Source organism: Plectropomus leopardus, chromosome 12 (genome assembly GCF_008729295.1).
Source record: "Plectropomus leopardus isolate mb chromosome 12, YSFRI_Pleo_2.0, whole genome shotgun sequence".
In the NCBI taxonomy this organism is placed as follows: domain Eukaryota; kingdom Metazoa; phylum Chordata; class Actinopteri; order Perciformes; family Serranidae; genus Plectropomus; species Plectropomus leopardus.
The window spans coordinates 22,574,774-22,592,809 of NC_056474.1; the positions used below are offsets into that span (position 1 = coordinate 22,574,774).

Sequence of the window (18,036 nt, forward strand, 5' to 3'; positions counted from 1 at the left end):
AAGACGTAACTACTGTAACATTTTCACTGGTCTCCATGTGACTTCCCATCATTTACTAACCTACTAATCATCAAACGTGCAATAAACTACAACAAAACAAGCACTCAAAAAACATGCACTATACTAGAGACTTTTGGTGCCCTGTTTTTTGGTGCCTGCTTTGCCCAGTGAATCCCTAGTTCTGTGGTGACTTTAAAAAACAGCAATATTGGAGGTGTAGAAAACCACTAATTTGACAGAAAATAGAAGAGACAGGTCAGGGGAAAGTTTGCACATAAAAAATGGAAAAAACGACGAAAAACGACGAAAAAGACTGACTCAAGACCACAAGCCTGCAGGGGAAAGATCTCACACGTCCCACCAACACACTTCAGAAGTGCACAGAAACATCGGGGGGGTATTCCAGGAAGCAGGTTATGTGAAAGCGCTGAGTATGTTAACCCTGAGATGAGGGAAACTCTGTGTTATCTGTTTCAGAAAGAGAGTTAAGTCAAACTCTGAGTCAATCACCATAATAACTGACTCTGCGAACATAACCTGCTCGCTGTCAGTTTTCTAGAAGAAACACAGAGTTTCTATCTGTCTCCTCCCACCTGAAGTAAACTGTCAGACATGGATTGTCTGTGTTGAAGCAGAATTTTTTCGCAGTGCCTTACGTCAGGAGAGGATTTTCAGATCCCAATTGGATGTGCTCTCATGAATATTTGTTATAGTGGCACAGTTTTTCATTAGACTCAATCATTCATTTTAATAACATTCTCTGACCGTACATATCCAGTCTCACACATCGCATTTCTGTTGGCTGAGTAAAACTCAAATGTAAATTTTTTTATAATTTGTATTTTGTTGAATTTTCATATACACGACACCAGGATTTTAGTCGACCAATCAATGACTCCAGTATGGATAAAATCAATAAAAAATAAAATTAATATCTTATATTAAAAACAATAAAATAAAACAAAACTCCAGTAATAAATTACATTTAAAAAGCATCCAAAAAGCTAAAATACTACCATACAATAAAAGACAGTAAACAAAATCTATGATCAAATATCAGTTAGTTAAATAAAAGTACCATTCTCACATATATACCATTATCTAATACACAATCATCATAGTAATTCTCAGTCCCATAATGGAAGCTTAATTTTGTGTTCACAGTGTGTGCTTTATATCAATATGAAATGTTAATTTACTCAGTAGGATATTAGGCGAGAAGACGTGTTAAAACAGCATTCTGTTGGGGAATTAAATGACTACATGTTGAGATAGCCACTGAATGAATATTTACTTTGTTTAACGTCAAATATGAATGAAACCAAAGTGAGGCTGGCCTACAATCATGGCTGAGCAAAATATGCCTTACCTTTATGAATGATGTTTTTATATATTTCATTTTCAGTTGCTTCCAAGTGCATTTTTTTTTCCAAGTGCACTGAAATGAAAATCTAAATTTATTCAATCCACCACTTTTTCACCTTTATGCTATGATTTTTATAAAGTGTGGTTAATGTTAAGCCAATGGACACCTGCATTTAAACTTACGCATTGACACAAATGACACGGGCAGCGATTTTCTCCTATACCGCTTTCTCTCCTTAGCTGCTGCAACGGTTTTCTTTTTAAAGTGGGCTCATATTCTCTGTAGCATGAGGACTTTTAGTTCCAATAGGTAAAGTAGCTTGATTTCTTTTTCTCAGCGGTTGCCATGGTGAAGTATTGGGGCTCCACTGATGATGGCTTTTTATTTAGGTTGTGCGCGTGCTGAACTCGGGGTGAACATACTCAGAGTTGATTGAACTTATTCAGGCCAGCTGTTCTGGAACCGAATACTCAGAGTTCAGGGTTAGACACAGAGTTTGTTGAGCATCCTTTTGGGAATGCTCCCCAGATCTTTTAGTTTAAAAGGTATCACACATAGAACCACAATTGTTGTAAGTTGAGTCATTTTATTGTGAAAGTAGATCCATGGTTTGTACAGTGTTTAGTAAAGTACTTCTAAAAGCGCAGACAGTCAAAATCCCAGAGTGCTAACACAATGATAAGACATAGAAGGAGATTTTGATCAAATCTGTATACTTTGGTAACTGAAGGTTAGTATAATCCCTTTTTTCAACTGTTCATCAAATTCTTGACATATCATCAAAGTAAATAAAAACACCACTTAAATATAATTAGTATAAATATTTTAGGACATTTGACATCTCTTTTACATTATATGACATTATTATTTCCACCTTTCAGCCATGATCTTATGAAGACATGCATGGTAAGTTGCCCTCTCCATTAAATAATGTGAATATCACTGTATTCATGTTAGTTAACTGATATTAAGGAATGTAAAATGACTGAAACAATAAATATGCATATTTTATTAAGTTAAAAGTTATTATTTTAAAAATTACAGTATGATGCTGTTTCACTGAAACACTAGTCATTATAACATATCACAGCAGTGCTCTGTCAGAGAATTAGTCGCATCATTCATCTGTACATCTAAAAAATGTAAACATGCTGATAAAGGAGTGTATCATAAAAAGTGGAGCAGTTCCTAAGATTTTAAGACCAGACTTAAAGTAACAGTCATTGGAAACAAAGCAAAGAAACAAATTTATCGAATAGTAAACGCTCCCTGGGGGTTCATAGCGCTACAGCTTTTTTAGCCTTCTAAGAAGCACTTTTGGCAATGACCTCCTGTCACTGTGATGCAGAGATACAGCAGGACAGCTGACCTGGGACCAGGTCACATGTTCAGAAGGAGTTGTTGTTGTTGTGCTCCAGTCGGGCCACCATGGTGGACACCAACTTCTCCAGCTGCTCGGCTCTCTGCCTGCCCGTCTCCAGGACTTCTTCGTGGTTGGCCCTCTCCTGGCTGTCATAGTCCATCACTGCCCGGTTGCTGATGAGCGACAGGGCAAAGCAACGCATCCCGGCGTGGCGGGCAACGATGACCTCATGGACAGTGCTCATCCCTGCAGCAAAGATGAAGAGAGGGTAAGAAGTTATACTCTTTATTCATATTTTAGTCAATTTCCTATTGAATTCTTAAGCATGACGCACAGATGTTGAGTAGATTTACTCTAAAAATGGACTTCATCAAGACTGAGGTTTTGAATGACTCATCCTATGACACACTTCTTTCTATGTGTTAGTCACTTGGATTGACTCACACCTGGTGTTTGTGTGCTTTTGTGCACGTATTTTCATACTTATGCCATTGTTAAAACCTGAATGTTTTAATTTTTTAAAATTTTTTAAAGTCTTGGTTGTAGAGGTAAGACTACAGTTAGGGTTCAGTGTCTAGTTGTAAAGGTTGAGGTTATAGTCCAGGGCACTTTTTTCTCACCTGGGGGCCACAACCACCTATAGTGGTCATCAAAGCTTAACTGGGGGTCACAAGGACCTCTTGACTTAAGGGGTTTAAGACACTTTTTTTTAAATTAAATATTAAGTTCCCCTAAACTGTATCTTAGCATTTCTAAGAGGGAGACTTTTTATTTTCATTTTTAAAGTTTGGATTTTTAGGGAACATTGTTGAAAGTCCTCACAAGTATAGAATTACAAATGTGTGTGTGTGTTTGTGTGTGTGTGTGGGACACTCACCAACAGCATCAGCACCCAGTCTGTGCAGCATGCGACACTCAGCGATGGTTTCGAAAGAAGGACCTCCCAGGACGCAGTACACTCCCTCCCGCATGAAGTCGCTGTAGCCCAGCTCTGATGCCACGTCGTTGGCCAACTGCCGCAGCTCGCGGTCATAGGCATCAGACATGCAGGGGAAGCGGACGCCAAATCTGGAGGGAGGAAGACAGTGTTGACTCAACAACAGAAATCACACAATTCGATACCGAAATTCCCCCAAATGACTCAGGTAACGTTAAAGCAATACACCAAGTTTCTGAGATTGATTAATATCCTCATGAGAACCACAGAAGATAGTACTTGTGAACACTGCAATTTGTTCAGCAAGTTTCTCCTGCAGTTCATGGATGCAAGAAAACACAGTATAAGTTGTCTGTTTCATTTATCAATGCGCTGACATTACACAGAGTCCGGCTCCGAAGCTAGAAGTCATTTTAAAGTTTTTGGATGTGCAATAAAGCCTTCAGCCTTTGAGAACAATAGCTGCTTTTGTTGGCTCTGACAGGCCAGCAGTGTGGGAGACTGGAAAAATGCAAATAAAAATACAGACACAAATAGGTTGGGAGAGGGGAAAAGTGGTCTACAGCTGAGTCATTTGAACACTGAATGAGTCACGACCACTTGCTTGTCATCACTCGAGAAAAAAGACAAGACTTTTCTCAATCTTCACGTGGGAAATTCGAATGAAACAGCCAAGAATGGCCGCTTTGAACTGAGGACAAATTTCTTTTTTTAAATGTAAATTTCAAAGTCTTTCAATGAAATATTGAGACAAACATTGGCATATAATGTTGTAAGTTGGTTTACCGACCCTTTAATGTGCTGTAAAACTTTTGAGTTTTACATGTTTGAGCTTTTCTACTGTTAAAATTATGCAGTTGACAGGAAATATTGGTTGCTTTGAGCATTAAAACATGTTAAATTTTAATGTAAACATAGCTCACCCGATCTGTTCTCATAGAAACATCCATCCATCCATCCATCCATCCATCATGCCCCCTCCTCCGCACCTACCTGTCATCATTTGGTCCAGCCAGTGGGTTGTTTCCAGCAAACCCCGGCATGTTGATGTGGTCTTTGAGGATCATGACGTCTCCCACTTTGTAGTCCTGGTTGAGGCCTCCAGCTGCATTGGTCAGGATGATCGTTTCCACACCCATCAGCTTGAAGACGCGCACTGGCAGCGTGATCTGGAGAACACAAGGTAATGTGAAACACTTTGTACACACAATAATGATATTTACATATGTATGAAAAAGAGTTACAAGTATTAGGGTTGTTATTGTCCAAAGATATAAGTGACGCCTGCATGCCAGCTGCATGAACCTCGCTTGAAACAAACATAAGTAGACTGAAATGCAAAATGTGTGTTCCTTGAAATGTTTCTGAGGGGACATATCTGTTAATCAATCTGCATGTTCAGTGTTTGACTGTACACAGTGAGTTACATAATGCCACTGAGGTAATAACGCCTCAGGCACTGAGATATTTCAGTGTTTACTGCATTGGATAACCGGTAGGAGGTTACTTTCAGAGTGAGAATGAACAGGGGCCCCCTAATCGAACACACACACCCTGATATCTCTGTCTTATCAGACTGTGACTGCATGCAAACACCAGCTGAATAAATAAAACCCCATAGTAAATTAGCAACAAAACTCATGTTACAGGGGAAGGGTTAGTTAATTGAATGCTTATACACTATTGAATTAGTTATTTTACTTAAAGGGTTAGTTCCATAGTCAGTGTATTACAGCTGATGTCAATCGCCACACCAGTTTGGAGAGGCAGACTAGAGTCTGACACAGAAGCAAAGCAACATACTGTTGTGGACGAGTAGCACATCAAAACATATTTTAGCCACCTAAAAAAGTCCCACCTAAAATAATCAATATCAGTTTAATTGTATGTGATATTGAGAGTATTGCAGCAGCTTTACCTTTCTGTCAGAGACAGTTTCGATATGTAAGACTTAAACGACTTAAGATTCCCATTTATGCTCTTATGAAAGCGACCAGTCTTCCTTGACCAAAACAGTAATTTTAGCTTACTGAACAGGGTAAGTGTTGGTCTACCGCTGCCTAAATCAGTTAGTTCATTTCTGTTATTGTGTGACTTTGCTGAAGCTGATCTCTTTTAAACACAAAATCCACACATCGACACAAACTAACTGATTGAGGCAGCGGTAGACCAGCAGCTCCTGTGTTCAGATATGATAAATCGTAAATATTCTCAGTGGAGCCTGGCTTTAAAGAGAGTGATATAACAGCTTCATTTCCCATTAGAAATTACTGATGGCAAGGTCAAGCAGTGAAAACACAGTCAATATAGCTTACAGTTAAACTTATCTCTTTTTTTTTGCTGATTTTACAGTAGTACATTACAAAGCTTCCATGCTGGACTACAACAGCCTGCTTTGCTAAACTGTGGGCGTGCTGACTGACACTTACTATATGTAAAACACTGTCTATGGATTAGTACCTCATACAAGCTCACTTAAAAAAATTCTGAACTTTCCTTTAAACGAATCTTGACTCACCTTCTGGATGGGGTAGCCCTCGTAAAGGTGGAACCTGCCCTGCATGCAAACACACGGCTTCCCTTTTAGTGTTCCAAACACCAGCCGGCCAGCATGACCATGCACTGCAACACACACACTCTTAGTTAGCCACCCAGTGCATTTACTCAGAGCCCATAAGCATGCACACACACATATTACCAGCTGACAGCTGCAGGCTGTGCATACCTGTGCTCCGGGGGAAGTTAGGAATGTCACTGTATTTAAAAGCCTGAGGGTCCTTGAGCATCTCAGCCAGCCCCCCTAGACCTGAGCCGCATACTATTCCCACAGTCGGCCGTATTTGTGTGCTGGACAGCAGCCAATCAGCTGTCGCCCGACACTCCTCATAGCTTTCACTGAAGGAGTAAGAAAAACAAAGATAGGTCACTTATTTTATTTATTTTGTATTTAATCTTAACCAGGAAGTCCCTTGAGACAGAAATCTCATTTCTGACGAAGTCCTGGCCGAAACAGCACTCCAGTTACAGTCAGACATGAAATGCAATCAATTACATAAGGACTAAACACACCTAAAATAAAGCAGTTGCATCTCTCTGACATGGAAGTTTAACATGGCTTTTGCAATGAAACTAGATTATTAAATTGTACGTAGTATGCTCTACATTTTTTTCAGAATTCGACGTGCAACTCAATCCCCTGATGTAAGAGCTGAAGTCAAAGTGAGGCAGGACAACAGTAGCTTATGTACAAAGCTCTTGTATCAACAAAACCTATTTCTGTAATGTATAAAAACACTTCATGGCCAAAAGTATGTAGACACCTGGTCTATAGGTGGTGTTTTAATTCATCCCTCAGGTGTAGGATGAGGTTAAGGTATTATGTTCTTTTTCTTATTTTCATTTTATTTCAAATGCATCAATAATATCATAACACCAAAGATTGGTCACTAGGTATACACAGTGATGTCCTCATTTCCCCTCTCTGTGTGCACAGTCATGCTGCATTTGGTTAAAAGGAAATAAACAGGAATATCTGATTCAACAGAAGGCATTTGGGAGGTTGGGGCATTCTGTGACATCACAGGAATGAAATGAGGTTTTTTTCCTGGCTTTGAGTCATATTTATAAAAAAACACACGCGCGCGCGCGCGCGCACACACACACACACACACACACACACACACACAGACACAGACACAGACAATGTCCTGTTGAGCTTCTGATGGTAAAAGGTTTGAGCGGTTTTATTGTGCAAACAGCGCGTCATGTTCAGATGATGAAGCACAGGATGTTAACACACCTTGGCAATGAATGCAGTCTGCAGTATTTCTGAAGCGCACATAGTTTTATATCTCTGTATATGTGAGGACTCTACAGTGGAGTTCCTTTATCCCTTTCCTTTAACTCTTAATACAGCTTTTTCCCTTGACAAAGATAACTTTATCAACAACTTTATTAATCTGCAGAGGAAACTGGTTAATTTGCTGGTGCACTGCAAAAAAAACAACAAAAAAAAAGACAAGGCAAAGTTGGACAGCTCACTACAAACAACATTTGGAGGCATACTTGCACTAACACTAAAAATGACATTATATTAAAAAATATGAGCTTCGCACATATTTCACATTTCTACACTGCAATGTTTCATTGCTTTTAAGCTGTCATATACAATACAAGCATGTGCAACCATTTTGATGACTGAATTGTCATTTTCAAGCAATTATACCAAACATTCCCTTGTTTAAGCATTTTGGCCAGCTCACCTAGCGCCACTGAGCTAGCTAATGTCACAGCTCAGCTGAGGAGGCCGCCATTTGTGTTTATAATATGTAAACATCTATGGCACGAGCCTCTCTTTCAGTATAGACCTACACTTCCTTCTGCACATTGATCTGGTGGGTAAGTGTTGTTTGGTACAAATAAAGTAGTTCCTCAACGAAACTGCTCACAACAAAGTCTGTGGATTATCTTGAGTAACGGGGTAATGATTTCTGAAGAGAGATATTGCTGTTAAGTTTTTCAAATGTATAATTTTGGCGCTTTGAGCACCAGGAGCCAAGTGTCATCTGCTTTCCATTATATTGGAGAAAAGGCAGACATCTCTAGATGCACTTTAGTTACGTTCCACCACTAAAAACTCGTTTTCCCCGTTTTTTATATGATAAATGTATCTATCATTACATTTTTATTAAACCTCACAATACCAGCATGTGGCCACCTCACGTTGTCTCGCGGCATTCTGCCCAAACAAAAAGGAAGAGTTTTCTGACTGATTGTGCTGTGTGAGCCATGTTGTGGCTCGGTCACTCGGCACACGTGGTCAAATAAAAGTACAGCAAGAGAAAAGAAGCCACCTCTGTGAGTAAGAGGTCAGTGGGTTTGGAGGGGTGACGTCACGGCGGCGCGCACGAGCCAAGTGGGTTTTTTCCGTCACATCGGTCAGTAAAGAGTCCTGCGCTTTAATTGCTTTTTAAATATAATATATATATATATATATATATATATATATATATATATATATATATATATATATATTCCACAGTGACAATGCCCCATGCGGACAGTTGTCTCCTCCGCGTAGCCATGAGAAATGACATTCATCGAGCAGCATCCCCAGCCACCATCGTGACATCCTGGTGCGGCTGCGCGCGCTTCTCGGCACGTTTTTAATTATCAGTATGATTATATAGCCTCCGTGTATCTGTTTCTCTGGGGCTTTGTGGAAAATGTAGTTACATCTAAGAGTATTTCTTTAAAGCTTTACAGCCTCCGCGCTTTACGTCCTTTGCAAAAAGAGCGATGGAGACCTGGTGATGAATGTATGATTAAATCGACATACAGCACAGCAAAATAATATATAATCTATAAAAAATATAATAGCCTACATATATTTGAAATAATTTCAATATATTCACTCACCCAGGCACAATTTCGGACACAGACATGGTGAAACGTGACGCAGACAGAGATGGCAGGTTGTTCCGTGTTATATTGAGTTTATCAAGGTTAACCGGAGTTTCCTGATGGAAGGACCGCTTTTAAGTTTACACCCCCACCCATTCACGACAAAGCTGCCACAGTCCCTTTACGTCACAGCCCGACAGAGGCTCTGATTGGTTGAAGCGCAGGCGTTGTTCCGATGCACTTGTGATGTTCAGGTCACGCCAACTGGTGATGCGTTCAGGAGCTTCCCTCCAAAACAAGTACAGAGTTAAAAATGTCTTTAGACGGAACTGAAACTGCTTTACATCGGCAAAGAAAGGTATTAGCATAAATATTTTAATAGCTCAGCCCTAAACTTACAAAACAAAACGTGGGCTAAATTACATATTAAATACTAAATCTTTAAAAAAGTGGAAAAAAGACAGGATTTGTTGTCTTATGTGAACTAAAGCGTTCCCAAGAGCCAAAAATAGAAACAGTGTAGAATGAAAATAGTTTTACTCTGAAGCTGAAATCTAAACAAACAACAACAACAAAAATAAGAAAACAAATTGACACTCAGTTGAGTTAAATAATTACAATTGCAAAAACTTACATATTTTACCTCAGTTAGGCTGTAGACTATATAGGCCTACCTCACATTTAAACGGCATGTAAATTATAAAAACTACCAACTTGTCTTTCATGAGACCTTTAATTTATAATTTTATTTATAAGTCAAATCAGGATTGCTTAGTGCAGTGGGATTTGTTGTTACTTGTTCAGATGATGTTACAGCCTACATTTTAAAAACTTTTATAGCAATATACTATACATTTAATTTCCAATATGTACTAAATTGCTATATCTTTGTCCTTCATTTGAAGAGGAAATTGGACTACTTGCAAAGCAACGTGATGACCAATAACAGAAAATAAACAAAACTGAAAAACACAAACAAAACATAATGCTAAAATACATGATTGTTACCTTACACGCCTGAATTATAACCTAGACACTTCAGTATCATCAATTACTGTGTCACACTAATTATAATCCTCTCAGTCTTCTTGTCTTTTTTGTAGCTTTTTTTCATTATGCAGACTACGTGACCACTGACGTGTATTAACTGTAGATTTTCCGACAGTATCTGAAGGCAGCACACCCCATTTCCCACTCACAACGTGGTCGTGTTGCTTTTGATGCTGATGCAATAGCAAGTGATAGAGAGAGAGAAAGAGCAGGAAAAGAGATTAGTTTGATCATCACGTCTGGGGATTCCCGCATTACTGAATAACATAGCTATGCAATTTATTAATGGCAGAGGGAAAGGAGAAGGAAAAACTCCCCCCTAGGCTATATACAAGCAAGCAGACACTGCATTTCATAAAATATGGAAAACAAAATTTAATTTAGAAATTATACATTTGCCATGTAAAATTGATCTCCCCGTAAACACATTTCTTCTCAATTAACGTTTAAGTATTAATATATTACCATAAGGGATACAAAAAGAACAATCATTTAAACAAACGTGAAGGCATATCAGTCCTCCACACAACAAATTATCCGTCTGTCATCATTCATATCTGTCAAAATAGTCTGTCTCTCTGGCTGGAAGAGAGAGGAAACTGCTGATTTTCATGACAGAAAAGAAACTCTACAAAATTTATGGTTGCAGGTATAATAAGGTAGTAATCAGCAGGGCCAAGCTCTGGTTTAGACACGTGGTTTCTTTAAACCCAGTTGTGGAGTGTTGCCTAACGAGTACATTTACTACGTCTGCCCGAGGTAGAGTAAAACGAGCCCATTTTTTGTTTCTTTTTTTCCATATTTTTGATATTAGTTCCTTAAGTTCTTAAACTAAATTAACTAGAGAAATATCCTCTTGAATCAGGTGGAAAATGCAATGGCACAAAGCTCAATACGGGGCTGTTTTTTCTAAGCTCATAAAAACTTTTTTAGAGATTGGCTACATGGTTCTCACAGGACAGCAATGCTAGGAATTCAAATTAGGCACTGAGAAAGGCAAATGCAACATACATAATAATACAGCAGTACTGTTAATCCAAAATCATATTTGATAGTAAAACACTAACTGTGACTTTTACTAAAGTAAGGTTTTTGAACAGAGGACTTGACTTGGAGCACAGTATTTTCACAGCGTCAATACCTTTACTTAAGTAGAGGATCTGAATGCCTCTCCCCCCCGACTGACAAATACGTACTTTACAGCAGTATTTGACAGTGAGCTTGAATCTCAGAGTGGAATGTCTCAGTGTTTGTGTGAGCGGCAACAGTACAGACAAGCCAACAAGACGAAGCAGACTTTAGCCCTGCTAACACCTACAATAAACATGCAGTTATTACATTCCCCAAGTGCTGGTTGGAAAACAAACAAAGAATACAAACATACTTATTATTCTACATTTTTTTTCCTAAGATGCAATTAAAAACTCTAGAAATAAAAGATGATTTCTTGCTCAAATTCTGATTTGTATGCTGAATAGGCAAAGTTTGGCAAGGTGGTGTTAGAGAAAACAGCATGATTTCATTAAAACCTAAAAGATAAATTCTTTTGGAAGTGTAGAAGTGTATCTTAACTTTGTAGTTGGCCTCTAAAGGTTATGAGTTAAACTGTGGTTGACATATTGGTGGAACTAGAGGACTGCTCATTGGCTGTCCGAGATGGAAAGGTCTCAGTAAAAGCACTGTTCATTCAGTAAATTTTAGCCTGATGGGGGTGTTAGACAAATAGTTGGTCTAGTGTGCTGGTGGATGAAGTCCCTGAAAGCCATACTTACAGAGTGTGTTGCCAGAAAATGACTTTGTTGGAAGTTAAAGTCACTTATTAGAATATTACTCGAGTAGAAGTCAGAAAGTATCTGATGCTATGGTTACGCATCAAAAGTAGTTTTCTGATATCAAATGTACTTATGTTTTTAAAGTAAAAGTACAAGTAAATGTCATTGATAAAAAAGCAAGTGATCAGAATTTTGACAATTATTAAAGTTATTTCTTCTTAATGTATACAAAGTCATACAGGATTTAAAGAACAAAATCCTTTTTTTTCTTCTTGCCCATTCCGTCATTCATCTATCCATCCATCCGTTCCTTCCTTCCTTTCTTCCTCAAGTAATAAAAATGCTTTGTAAAATCTATTAGAGTAAAAGTATAACATTTATTTAGAAAATGTAGTGGAGTAAATATGGGTAATGACAGAAATATAAAAATTCAAGTAAAGTACAGATACTCCCAAAATATTCTTAAAATTGTAATGAAGTATTATCAATTTGTACATTACACTACTGGCAGACTGCTGCAGACTTCTGAAACTTCAACCATGTGCCAAGCGTGGTGGCCGATGCAAAAATGTCAATGGTCGTGTCAAGAGCCAGTGTTTGATCTGTCTGTTCTTAACCTAACCTTATCCGTCTTAACCTAAAAAGTATCAAATTACTCACACAGAATTTTGCCTGTCAGTATCATATCATTATATTATTGATCATTATTATTCTAGCATTGACATGTAAGTGGCAGCCCTTAAATGTTGTAGTTAGTTGAGTAGCTAATTTTGACTTCTTCATATACTTTTGAGCAGTAACCTTAAACATAGTAACACCTAAAGCTGTATTTAAGTACAGTTTTTTTTTAATAAATACACTTAGAATGTACTTTTTTAATGTACTTAGTTACTTTCTACCAGGCATACCATATTCTGTATATCTGTGTGTGTTTTGTTTTATGTACCTGCTGTAGCACAGAGCAGCCAGTGTCTTGGTTACAAACTGTTATGTAACTGCTGATTTGTATTCACATAGTTGTTAGGCCTTTATACTGGAGCACCAGTCAAGCCTGCTTCTCTCACCCTGCAAGAAGTGGGAGAGCACATGCACACTTTTGTTACTTTGCAGATCGGGTATCAGGAGAAAGTTGTTATTGCAGGTCCAGCTCCATTATAAGAAATCAAATAGCAGTGTCCCATTCTTTCCTGCAGATTCTAAGCTGCAAACAAACCTAGAAGTCATTTCTATCACTTGTTTTTATGTAGCATAAAGATACAATGCTGAGTGAGTAATAGCAATTTAACCTTATTGAAAACAAACTGATTCTCTGACTACAGGCATGCATTAAGCTTTAAAATCAATTTTGATCACTGTGGTTCTAGGAATGGGAGGCAGCCTGTTCCTGTATTTCTTTGGCGACTATTGGATGGATTATAATGAGATTTCCTATTGTTTTTCATAGTTCCCAGAGGATGATTTATAATGACTTTGGTGATCCCCTGATGTTTCATCTCCTGTCTTTAGCAAGTTAAAACATCTACATTAACATGTTAGTATAGTATTGTATGTATGTAATGCTATGAGAATTATATATGTTTAGTTTCCTCACCACTTGCTTCAAAATACTGAACCAATATAAGTTAACAGGGTGTGTTGTTTGAAAACAAAAACTAATGTCTCTATTGTTTCCCAGAGGTTAATGCGGGACTTGCTGAACAGTGAGTAAAATCGTAGTCACCCGGGGGCTCTGCTGTGCCTTTCTGCAGCATTTGAACTCACGCTATCACAAATGATGCCTCACCAGTATCACCCAGAGCCTCTATAACCTGGCACACTATAAATGGTTCTTAAATGTGCTTCAGGGTTTTGGATAGCATCCATCCAACATATACCCATATATTTTGTAACATGAGTTTGTCCTTATAGATGTGACATGTTGCAACAAGAAAATATAACTATATAAATATAAATATATACTTTGCTGATTTTGATAATTGAATCTAGTTCAGCACAAAGATCACTGTTTGTTATTGTTTTTTTTTTTTTTTTTAAAAAACTAAGTGATCACCATTCAAAAGGTCAAGTCATGGAAACACCATTTATAATACTTTGAAGTACAGTTGCTGCTTCAGTTTAGTTTGTTGCAAGAACTGTTTTGTTCAGTTCACCATAAAACCATGCCTATGCAAATCCTGTTTAATAGGGCATCAAAAACACCTTTGCAGCAGAGTCATTGCAAAGTGATTGTTTCTGTGACTTTTGTGGTTGTTCAGTAACATTTTATCCAGGAAGTAACATACTTGCATATATCACATTTAAGCTGTGGTACTTGCTGTCACCAGTGAGGGGAGCCCCAATGCAAAGAGATACTGATTCATTCAGTGCTCTCATTTCGTCTTGAGGATTTGAGCTGAAAGATTAATTAGTTCATATACTGAGCACCTCTAGTTGTAGCACCAACATGTTTGAATTATGTATTAAACACTTGTTTGTTTAAGACAGAGTCTAAAATAGATCTAGAAAATGTGTCTTGTGGACTTTTGAGCCTAGATTATATCACTTAATTTGCAAAAACAAATAAACAAACAAAAGAAAAATACACTAGTCTGGGCATCATATGCAGACAAAATAGCATATATATTATGTAAAAGGCTATAATTCGAAAGTAAAAATTCTGAAAAATAATCAAACAAACCAAAAACTGTTTGGAAATGCACTGATGTAAGCTTGCATTGGTTTTTGGTTAGAAAAATACACCTTTTATTTACAAGTCTTTGTACACATTTGCAAATCTAGTTTGGAGTTTAATTTCATGGAGTTATTTGTTGCTTTTTTGCACAAATATGATGCCACAATTGTATGTTGCCTTTCAGGTGAGCAGCCTGAAGCTGAGTTCACACGAGAGAGAAGATCAGCTGCCCTGAGAATGTCTGGGAAGTTTCGGTAAGCGCACACACACACACACACACACACGAACAAGCAGACAGATACATAAATACACGTAGAGGAAGTCCTCATGCAAATGGGCCAAAAACCTCCAAAATAAAACCAAAAACCAAAATTTGTTATCTGTTGCCACCTGCTGGCTGAACTCAAACTTGTAACATGCAGCAGAAAACTGTGGCTGCTACTACTTAGTATCAAGTAGAGGGGTGTTATTACGTATCTATTTGATCTATATGAAATTTAGGATCAGCAGCAGATTTTGGCATTACACCACTGCTATTATTTTTGATCAAAACAATGAAATATTCTGCTGTTTATTTGTATTATTATGTATATCTAGTTCATTGCAGCACGTTTAATGTGATGAATGAAAGGCTGATTGACAGCTGATGAGTTAATTACATGGATGGTAAACAATGAATGCATGATTCCACAAGTCTGTTCTTGATAGAAAATTGCAGCAGGACTCTAAACTCTCTCTGACCCGATGTCATTGTTTTCACCTCAGCTTGGACACCCAGGCTGGGAGAGGAAGGAAGTGGATCAACGAGCAAAACAGCAAATAAATATGCAAGAGATGGGATACAGAGCTAGAGAAAAGGCTGGACAGAGGGAGAAAGAGAGTTTCTAAAGCTGAATAAAACGGAGGTAAGTCTACCAACCTCACTACTGACATGAGCCAAAAGCACTTGGTGACCCTGATGCATGCGCACGCACGCGCACGCGCACGCACACGCACACACACACACACACACACCTTGAAGCACAGAGGAAGTGGCAGTAACACAAGAACAGCTGATTCTCTCTCAGGCCTGAGTTGCTGTCAAGAGCTGATGCGTTATGAGATATCACATTAAGCCTCAGTGGAACATGTTGATGTTTTGATGTGTCATATGCAAAACAGTTAGAGAGAAGCAGTCATTTGCAATGGAAATCTTCAGTTTCAGGCTTCAACCAACAATGCTTAATAATATGTATGAGAAAGAAAAAGAAAATCGGCTTAGTAAAACCAAAATGTGAATTAAAATATAAAATAATGCAAGCTAAAATAAAAGATAAAATATAAAAACAGTAATATATGTGAGATGGTAATTAAAAATACATGAACAGAATGTAAACAATAATGTATTGGGCCTACATGTATATGCAAAATGATAAGTATAATAAATACACTGAGAAGTGTCAGTGTAATTAAAAGTATATACCATGTGCTCAATTCTTGTTGTAGTATTACTGTATATACCTCTGGTAAGTTTGTGAATTTCCCATTTGAGATCAGTCTCTGATCTCATCCTAACCTATAATAATACATCAGAATCTATTTGTTGATTATATTTTGTGTTAATAATCTGAATATGCAAAGTAACTCAAGTTATCAAATAAATGTGGTGCGGTAAAAAGAACAATAGTTGACAATAAAAATGTTGTGGAGTAGAAGTATAAAGTAGTAGAAAATGACAATACCTAAGTAAATGTAACATTTAGCCAACTATGACTCAACATAGTTAATTCCTACTGTGGGTGCTTTCATAGGAAATTACAGCAAATGACCTGCAGTAAGAGGAACTTATTGTTCTCATCTCTTAATGGCCTGATTAATCCAGCTTCCCCTTATAGCCACCCACTTACCTGTCAGATAGTAACAAAGTGCAGCAAATCAATTTTACAGTTGAAAAAAACAACAACATTAAAAACAAACAGATAAATGCCATTAAATAATAGATTAAACAATATAATATTTTGTAGGATACAAAAAAAATCATTTAAGTCAATTAAAAGGCAGTCTTAGTTGATGTTAAAGAGGACATGCAGTAGAAGTGGTACAGATTATGAATGGATATTCATCCCACCATAGAGCTGCCATGCAAATGCACAGTCACCCTCAGTTGTAAAATAGAAGAATTTAAATCCCACATGAAGAAATTATGGCAGTTTATACAGATTACAGAATACAGATTATGGCTTCAGTTTCAGAAAGGGTAAAATTTTTCTAAATATAGTGTTGGCACAGTTTCATTTTATGTACATGATGCAGGGATTTTGTCATGGGAGCTATAGTAAACGCACATTGTGATTTGGTCTATGAGAAAATAAGGATGTACCATCCTGGTTGCTGTTAACAGTGAATGCTGAATTTACAGGCATTTGATAAGACAGGGAGAGAGAGAGAGCTTTCTGACTGGCCGTTGAACTGAGCTGCTCAGTTATTTTTTTACAGGTTTTTTGTATAGTTCCTCTTTACTCATTTTTTTCGACTCCACCTTCTATTTCCTTTCACAAAAGACGACAGGCCTACATAGCACGATGGCAGTTGGAAATTTATATCACAGTTTCCATTTGTAATAGAGACAGATGCAAAGTGAGAAAACACAACCAAAAACTGAAACAGATGCCAGTGGAAAGTCCACAAATTACTAAAAAGGGCATTGTTTGTTTATTTAGTTGTGTTTCTTATTTTTGTCAAGTTGATGAAGATATTTCCTGAACTTAGATGTTTTTCTTAAGTTGTAGTGATTCGCGCTGTCAGGGCTAATGTTTAGGAACTGTTTAAACAAAGATAAAGTGGTATGATTATATAGTATCTGTGGTTGGTTTGTCTTTCTGTGATGTTGACTCCTCCATTTATTGTTTTCTTTTCTCTGGTATCAAGTAAAGACTACTGCTTCCCATCATGGTTAGTGATTTCCTCATATTGCAATCGGCTGCAATCTTTGTGGTATGTTTCAGTGTAACAGTAACAGAGGAAGTGAGATAGCATAGCTTGATGCAAAGTGACATCTTCAGTAGACTTGACATCATTATAGTGGCTGAAGATCATGACCCTGACAAGAGTACAAGTCCTCCATGTTGACATGTTATTACACAACCGCACTGCTGAGATACTCTTGAGCAGAAAATGGATGCTGCTAGAATATTTTCCTTCTCATCCTTTGGTGTGTATGAGAGTACATGACCATTTAAAGGGATAGTTCAGATTTTTTGAAGTGGGGTTGTGTGAGGTACTTAGAGGTACAGTAGATGTGAGTTCATACCCCCAGAGTTTGGAGAAGCAGGCTGGAGTTTGACATGGAAGCTAAGCAATCTACTGCTGTGGAAGGGTCAGAAATAAAAAGTATTTTATCCAACTAAAAAATGTTTCAGTTTAATTATGCGTTATATTTAGGTGATTTTTTTACTGTTTTACTTTAACATTAGACAGGTATTTCCAGCGTGAAAA

The 18,036-nt window shown here is 37.6% G+C and overlaps 1 protein-coding gene across 1 annotated transcript; it reads right to left on the reverse strand.

Moving 5' to 3' along the window:
* Window positions 1–1,932: 1,932 nt before the first annotated feature.
* Window positions 1,933–9,196, reverse strand: LOC121951554 (purine nucleoside phosphorylase-like). Its single transcript, XM_042497921.1, has 6 exons — window positions 9,085–9,196; window positions 6,392–6,561; window positions 6,185–6,288; window positions 4,660–4,835; window positions 3,607–3,797; window positions 1,933–2,975 (listed from the first exon to the last, which is right to left on the reverse strand). Exons 1-6 carry the CDS (start codon window positions 9,108–9,110, stop codon window positions 2,755–2,757), a joined length of 888 nt encoding a protein of 295 aa, XP_042353855.1. The 5' UTR covers window positions 9,111–9,196; the 3' UTR covers window positions 1,933–2,754.
* Between the last annotated feature and the right edge of the window lie 8,840 nt (window positions 9,197–18,036).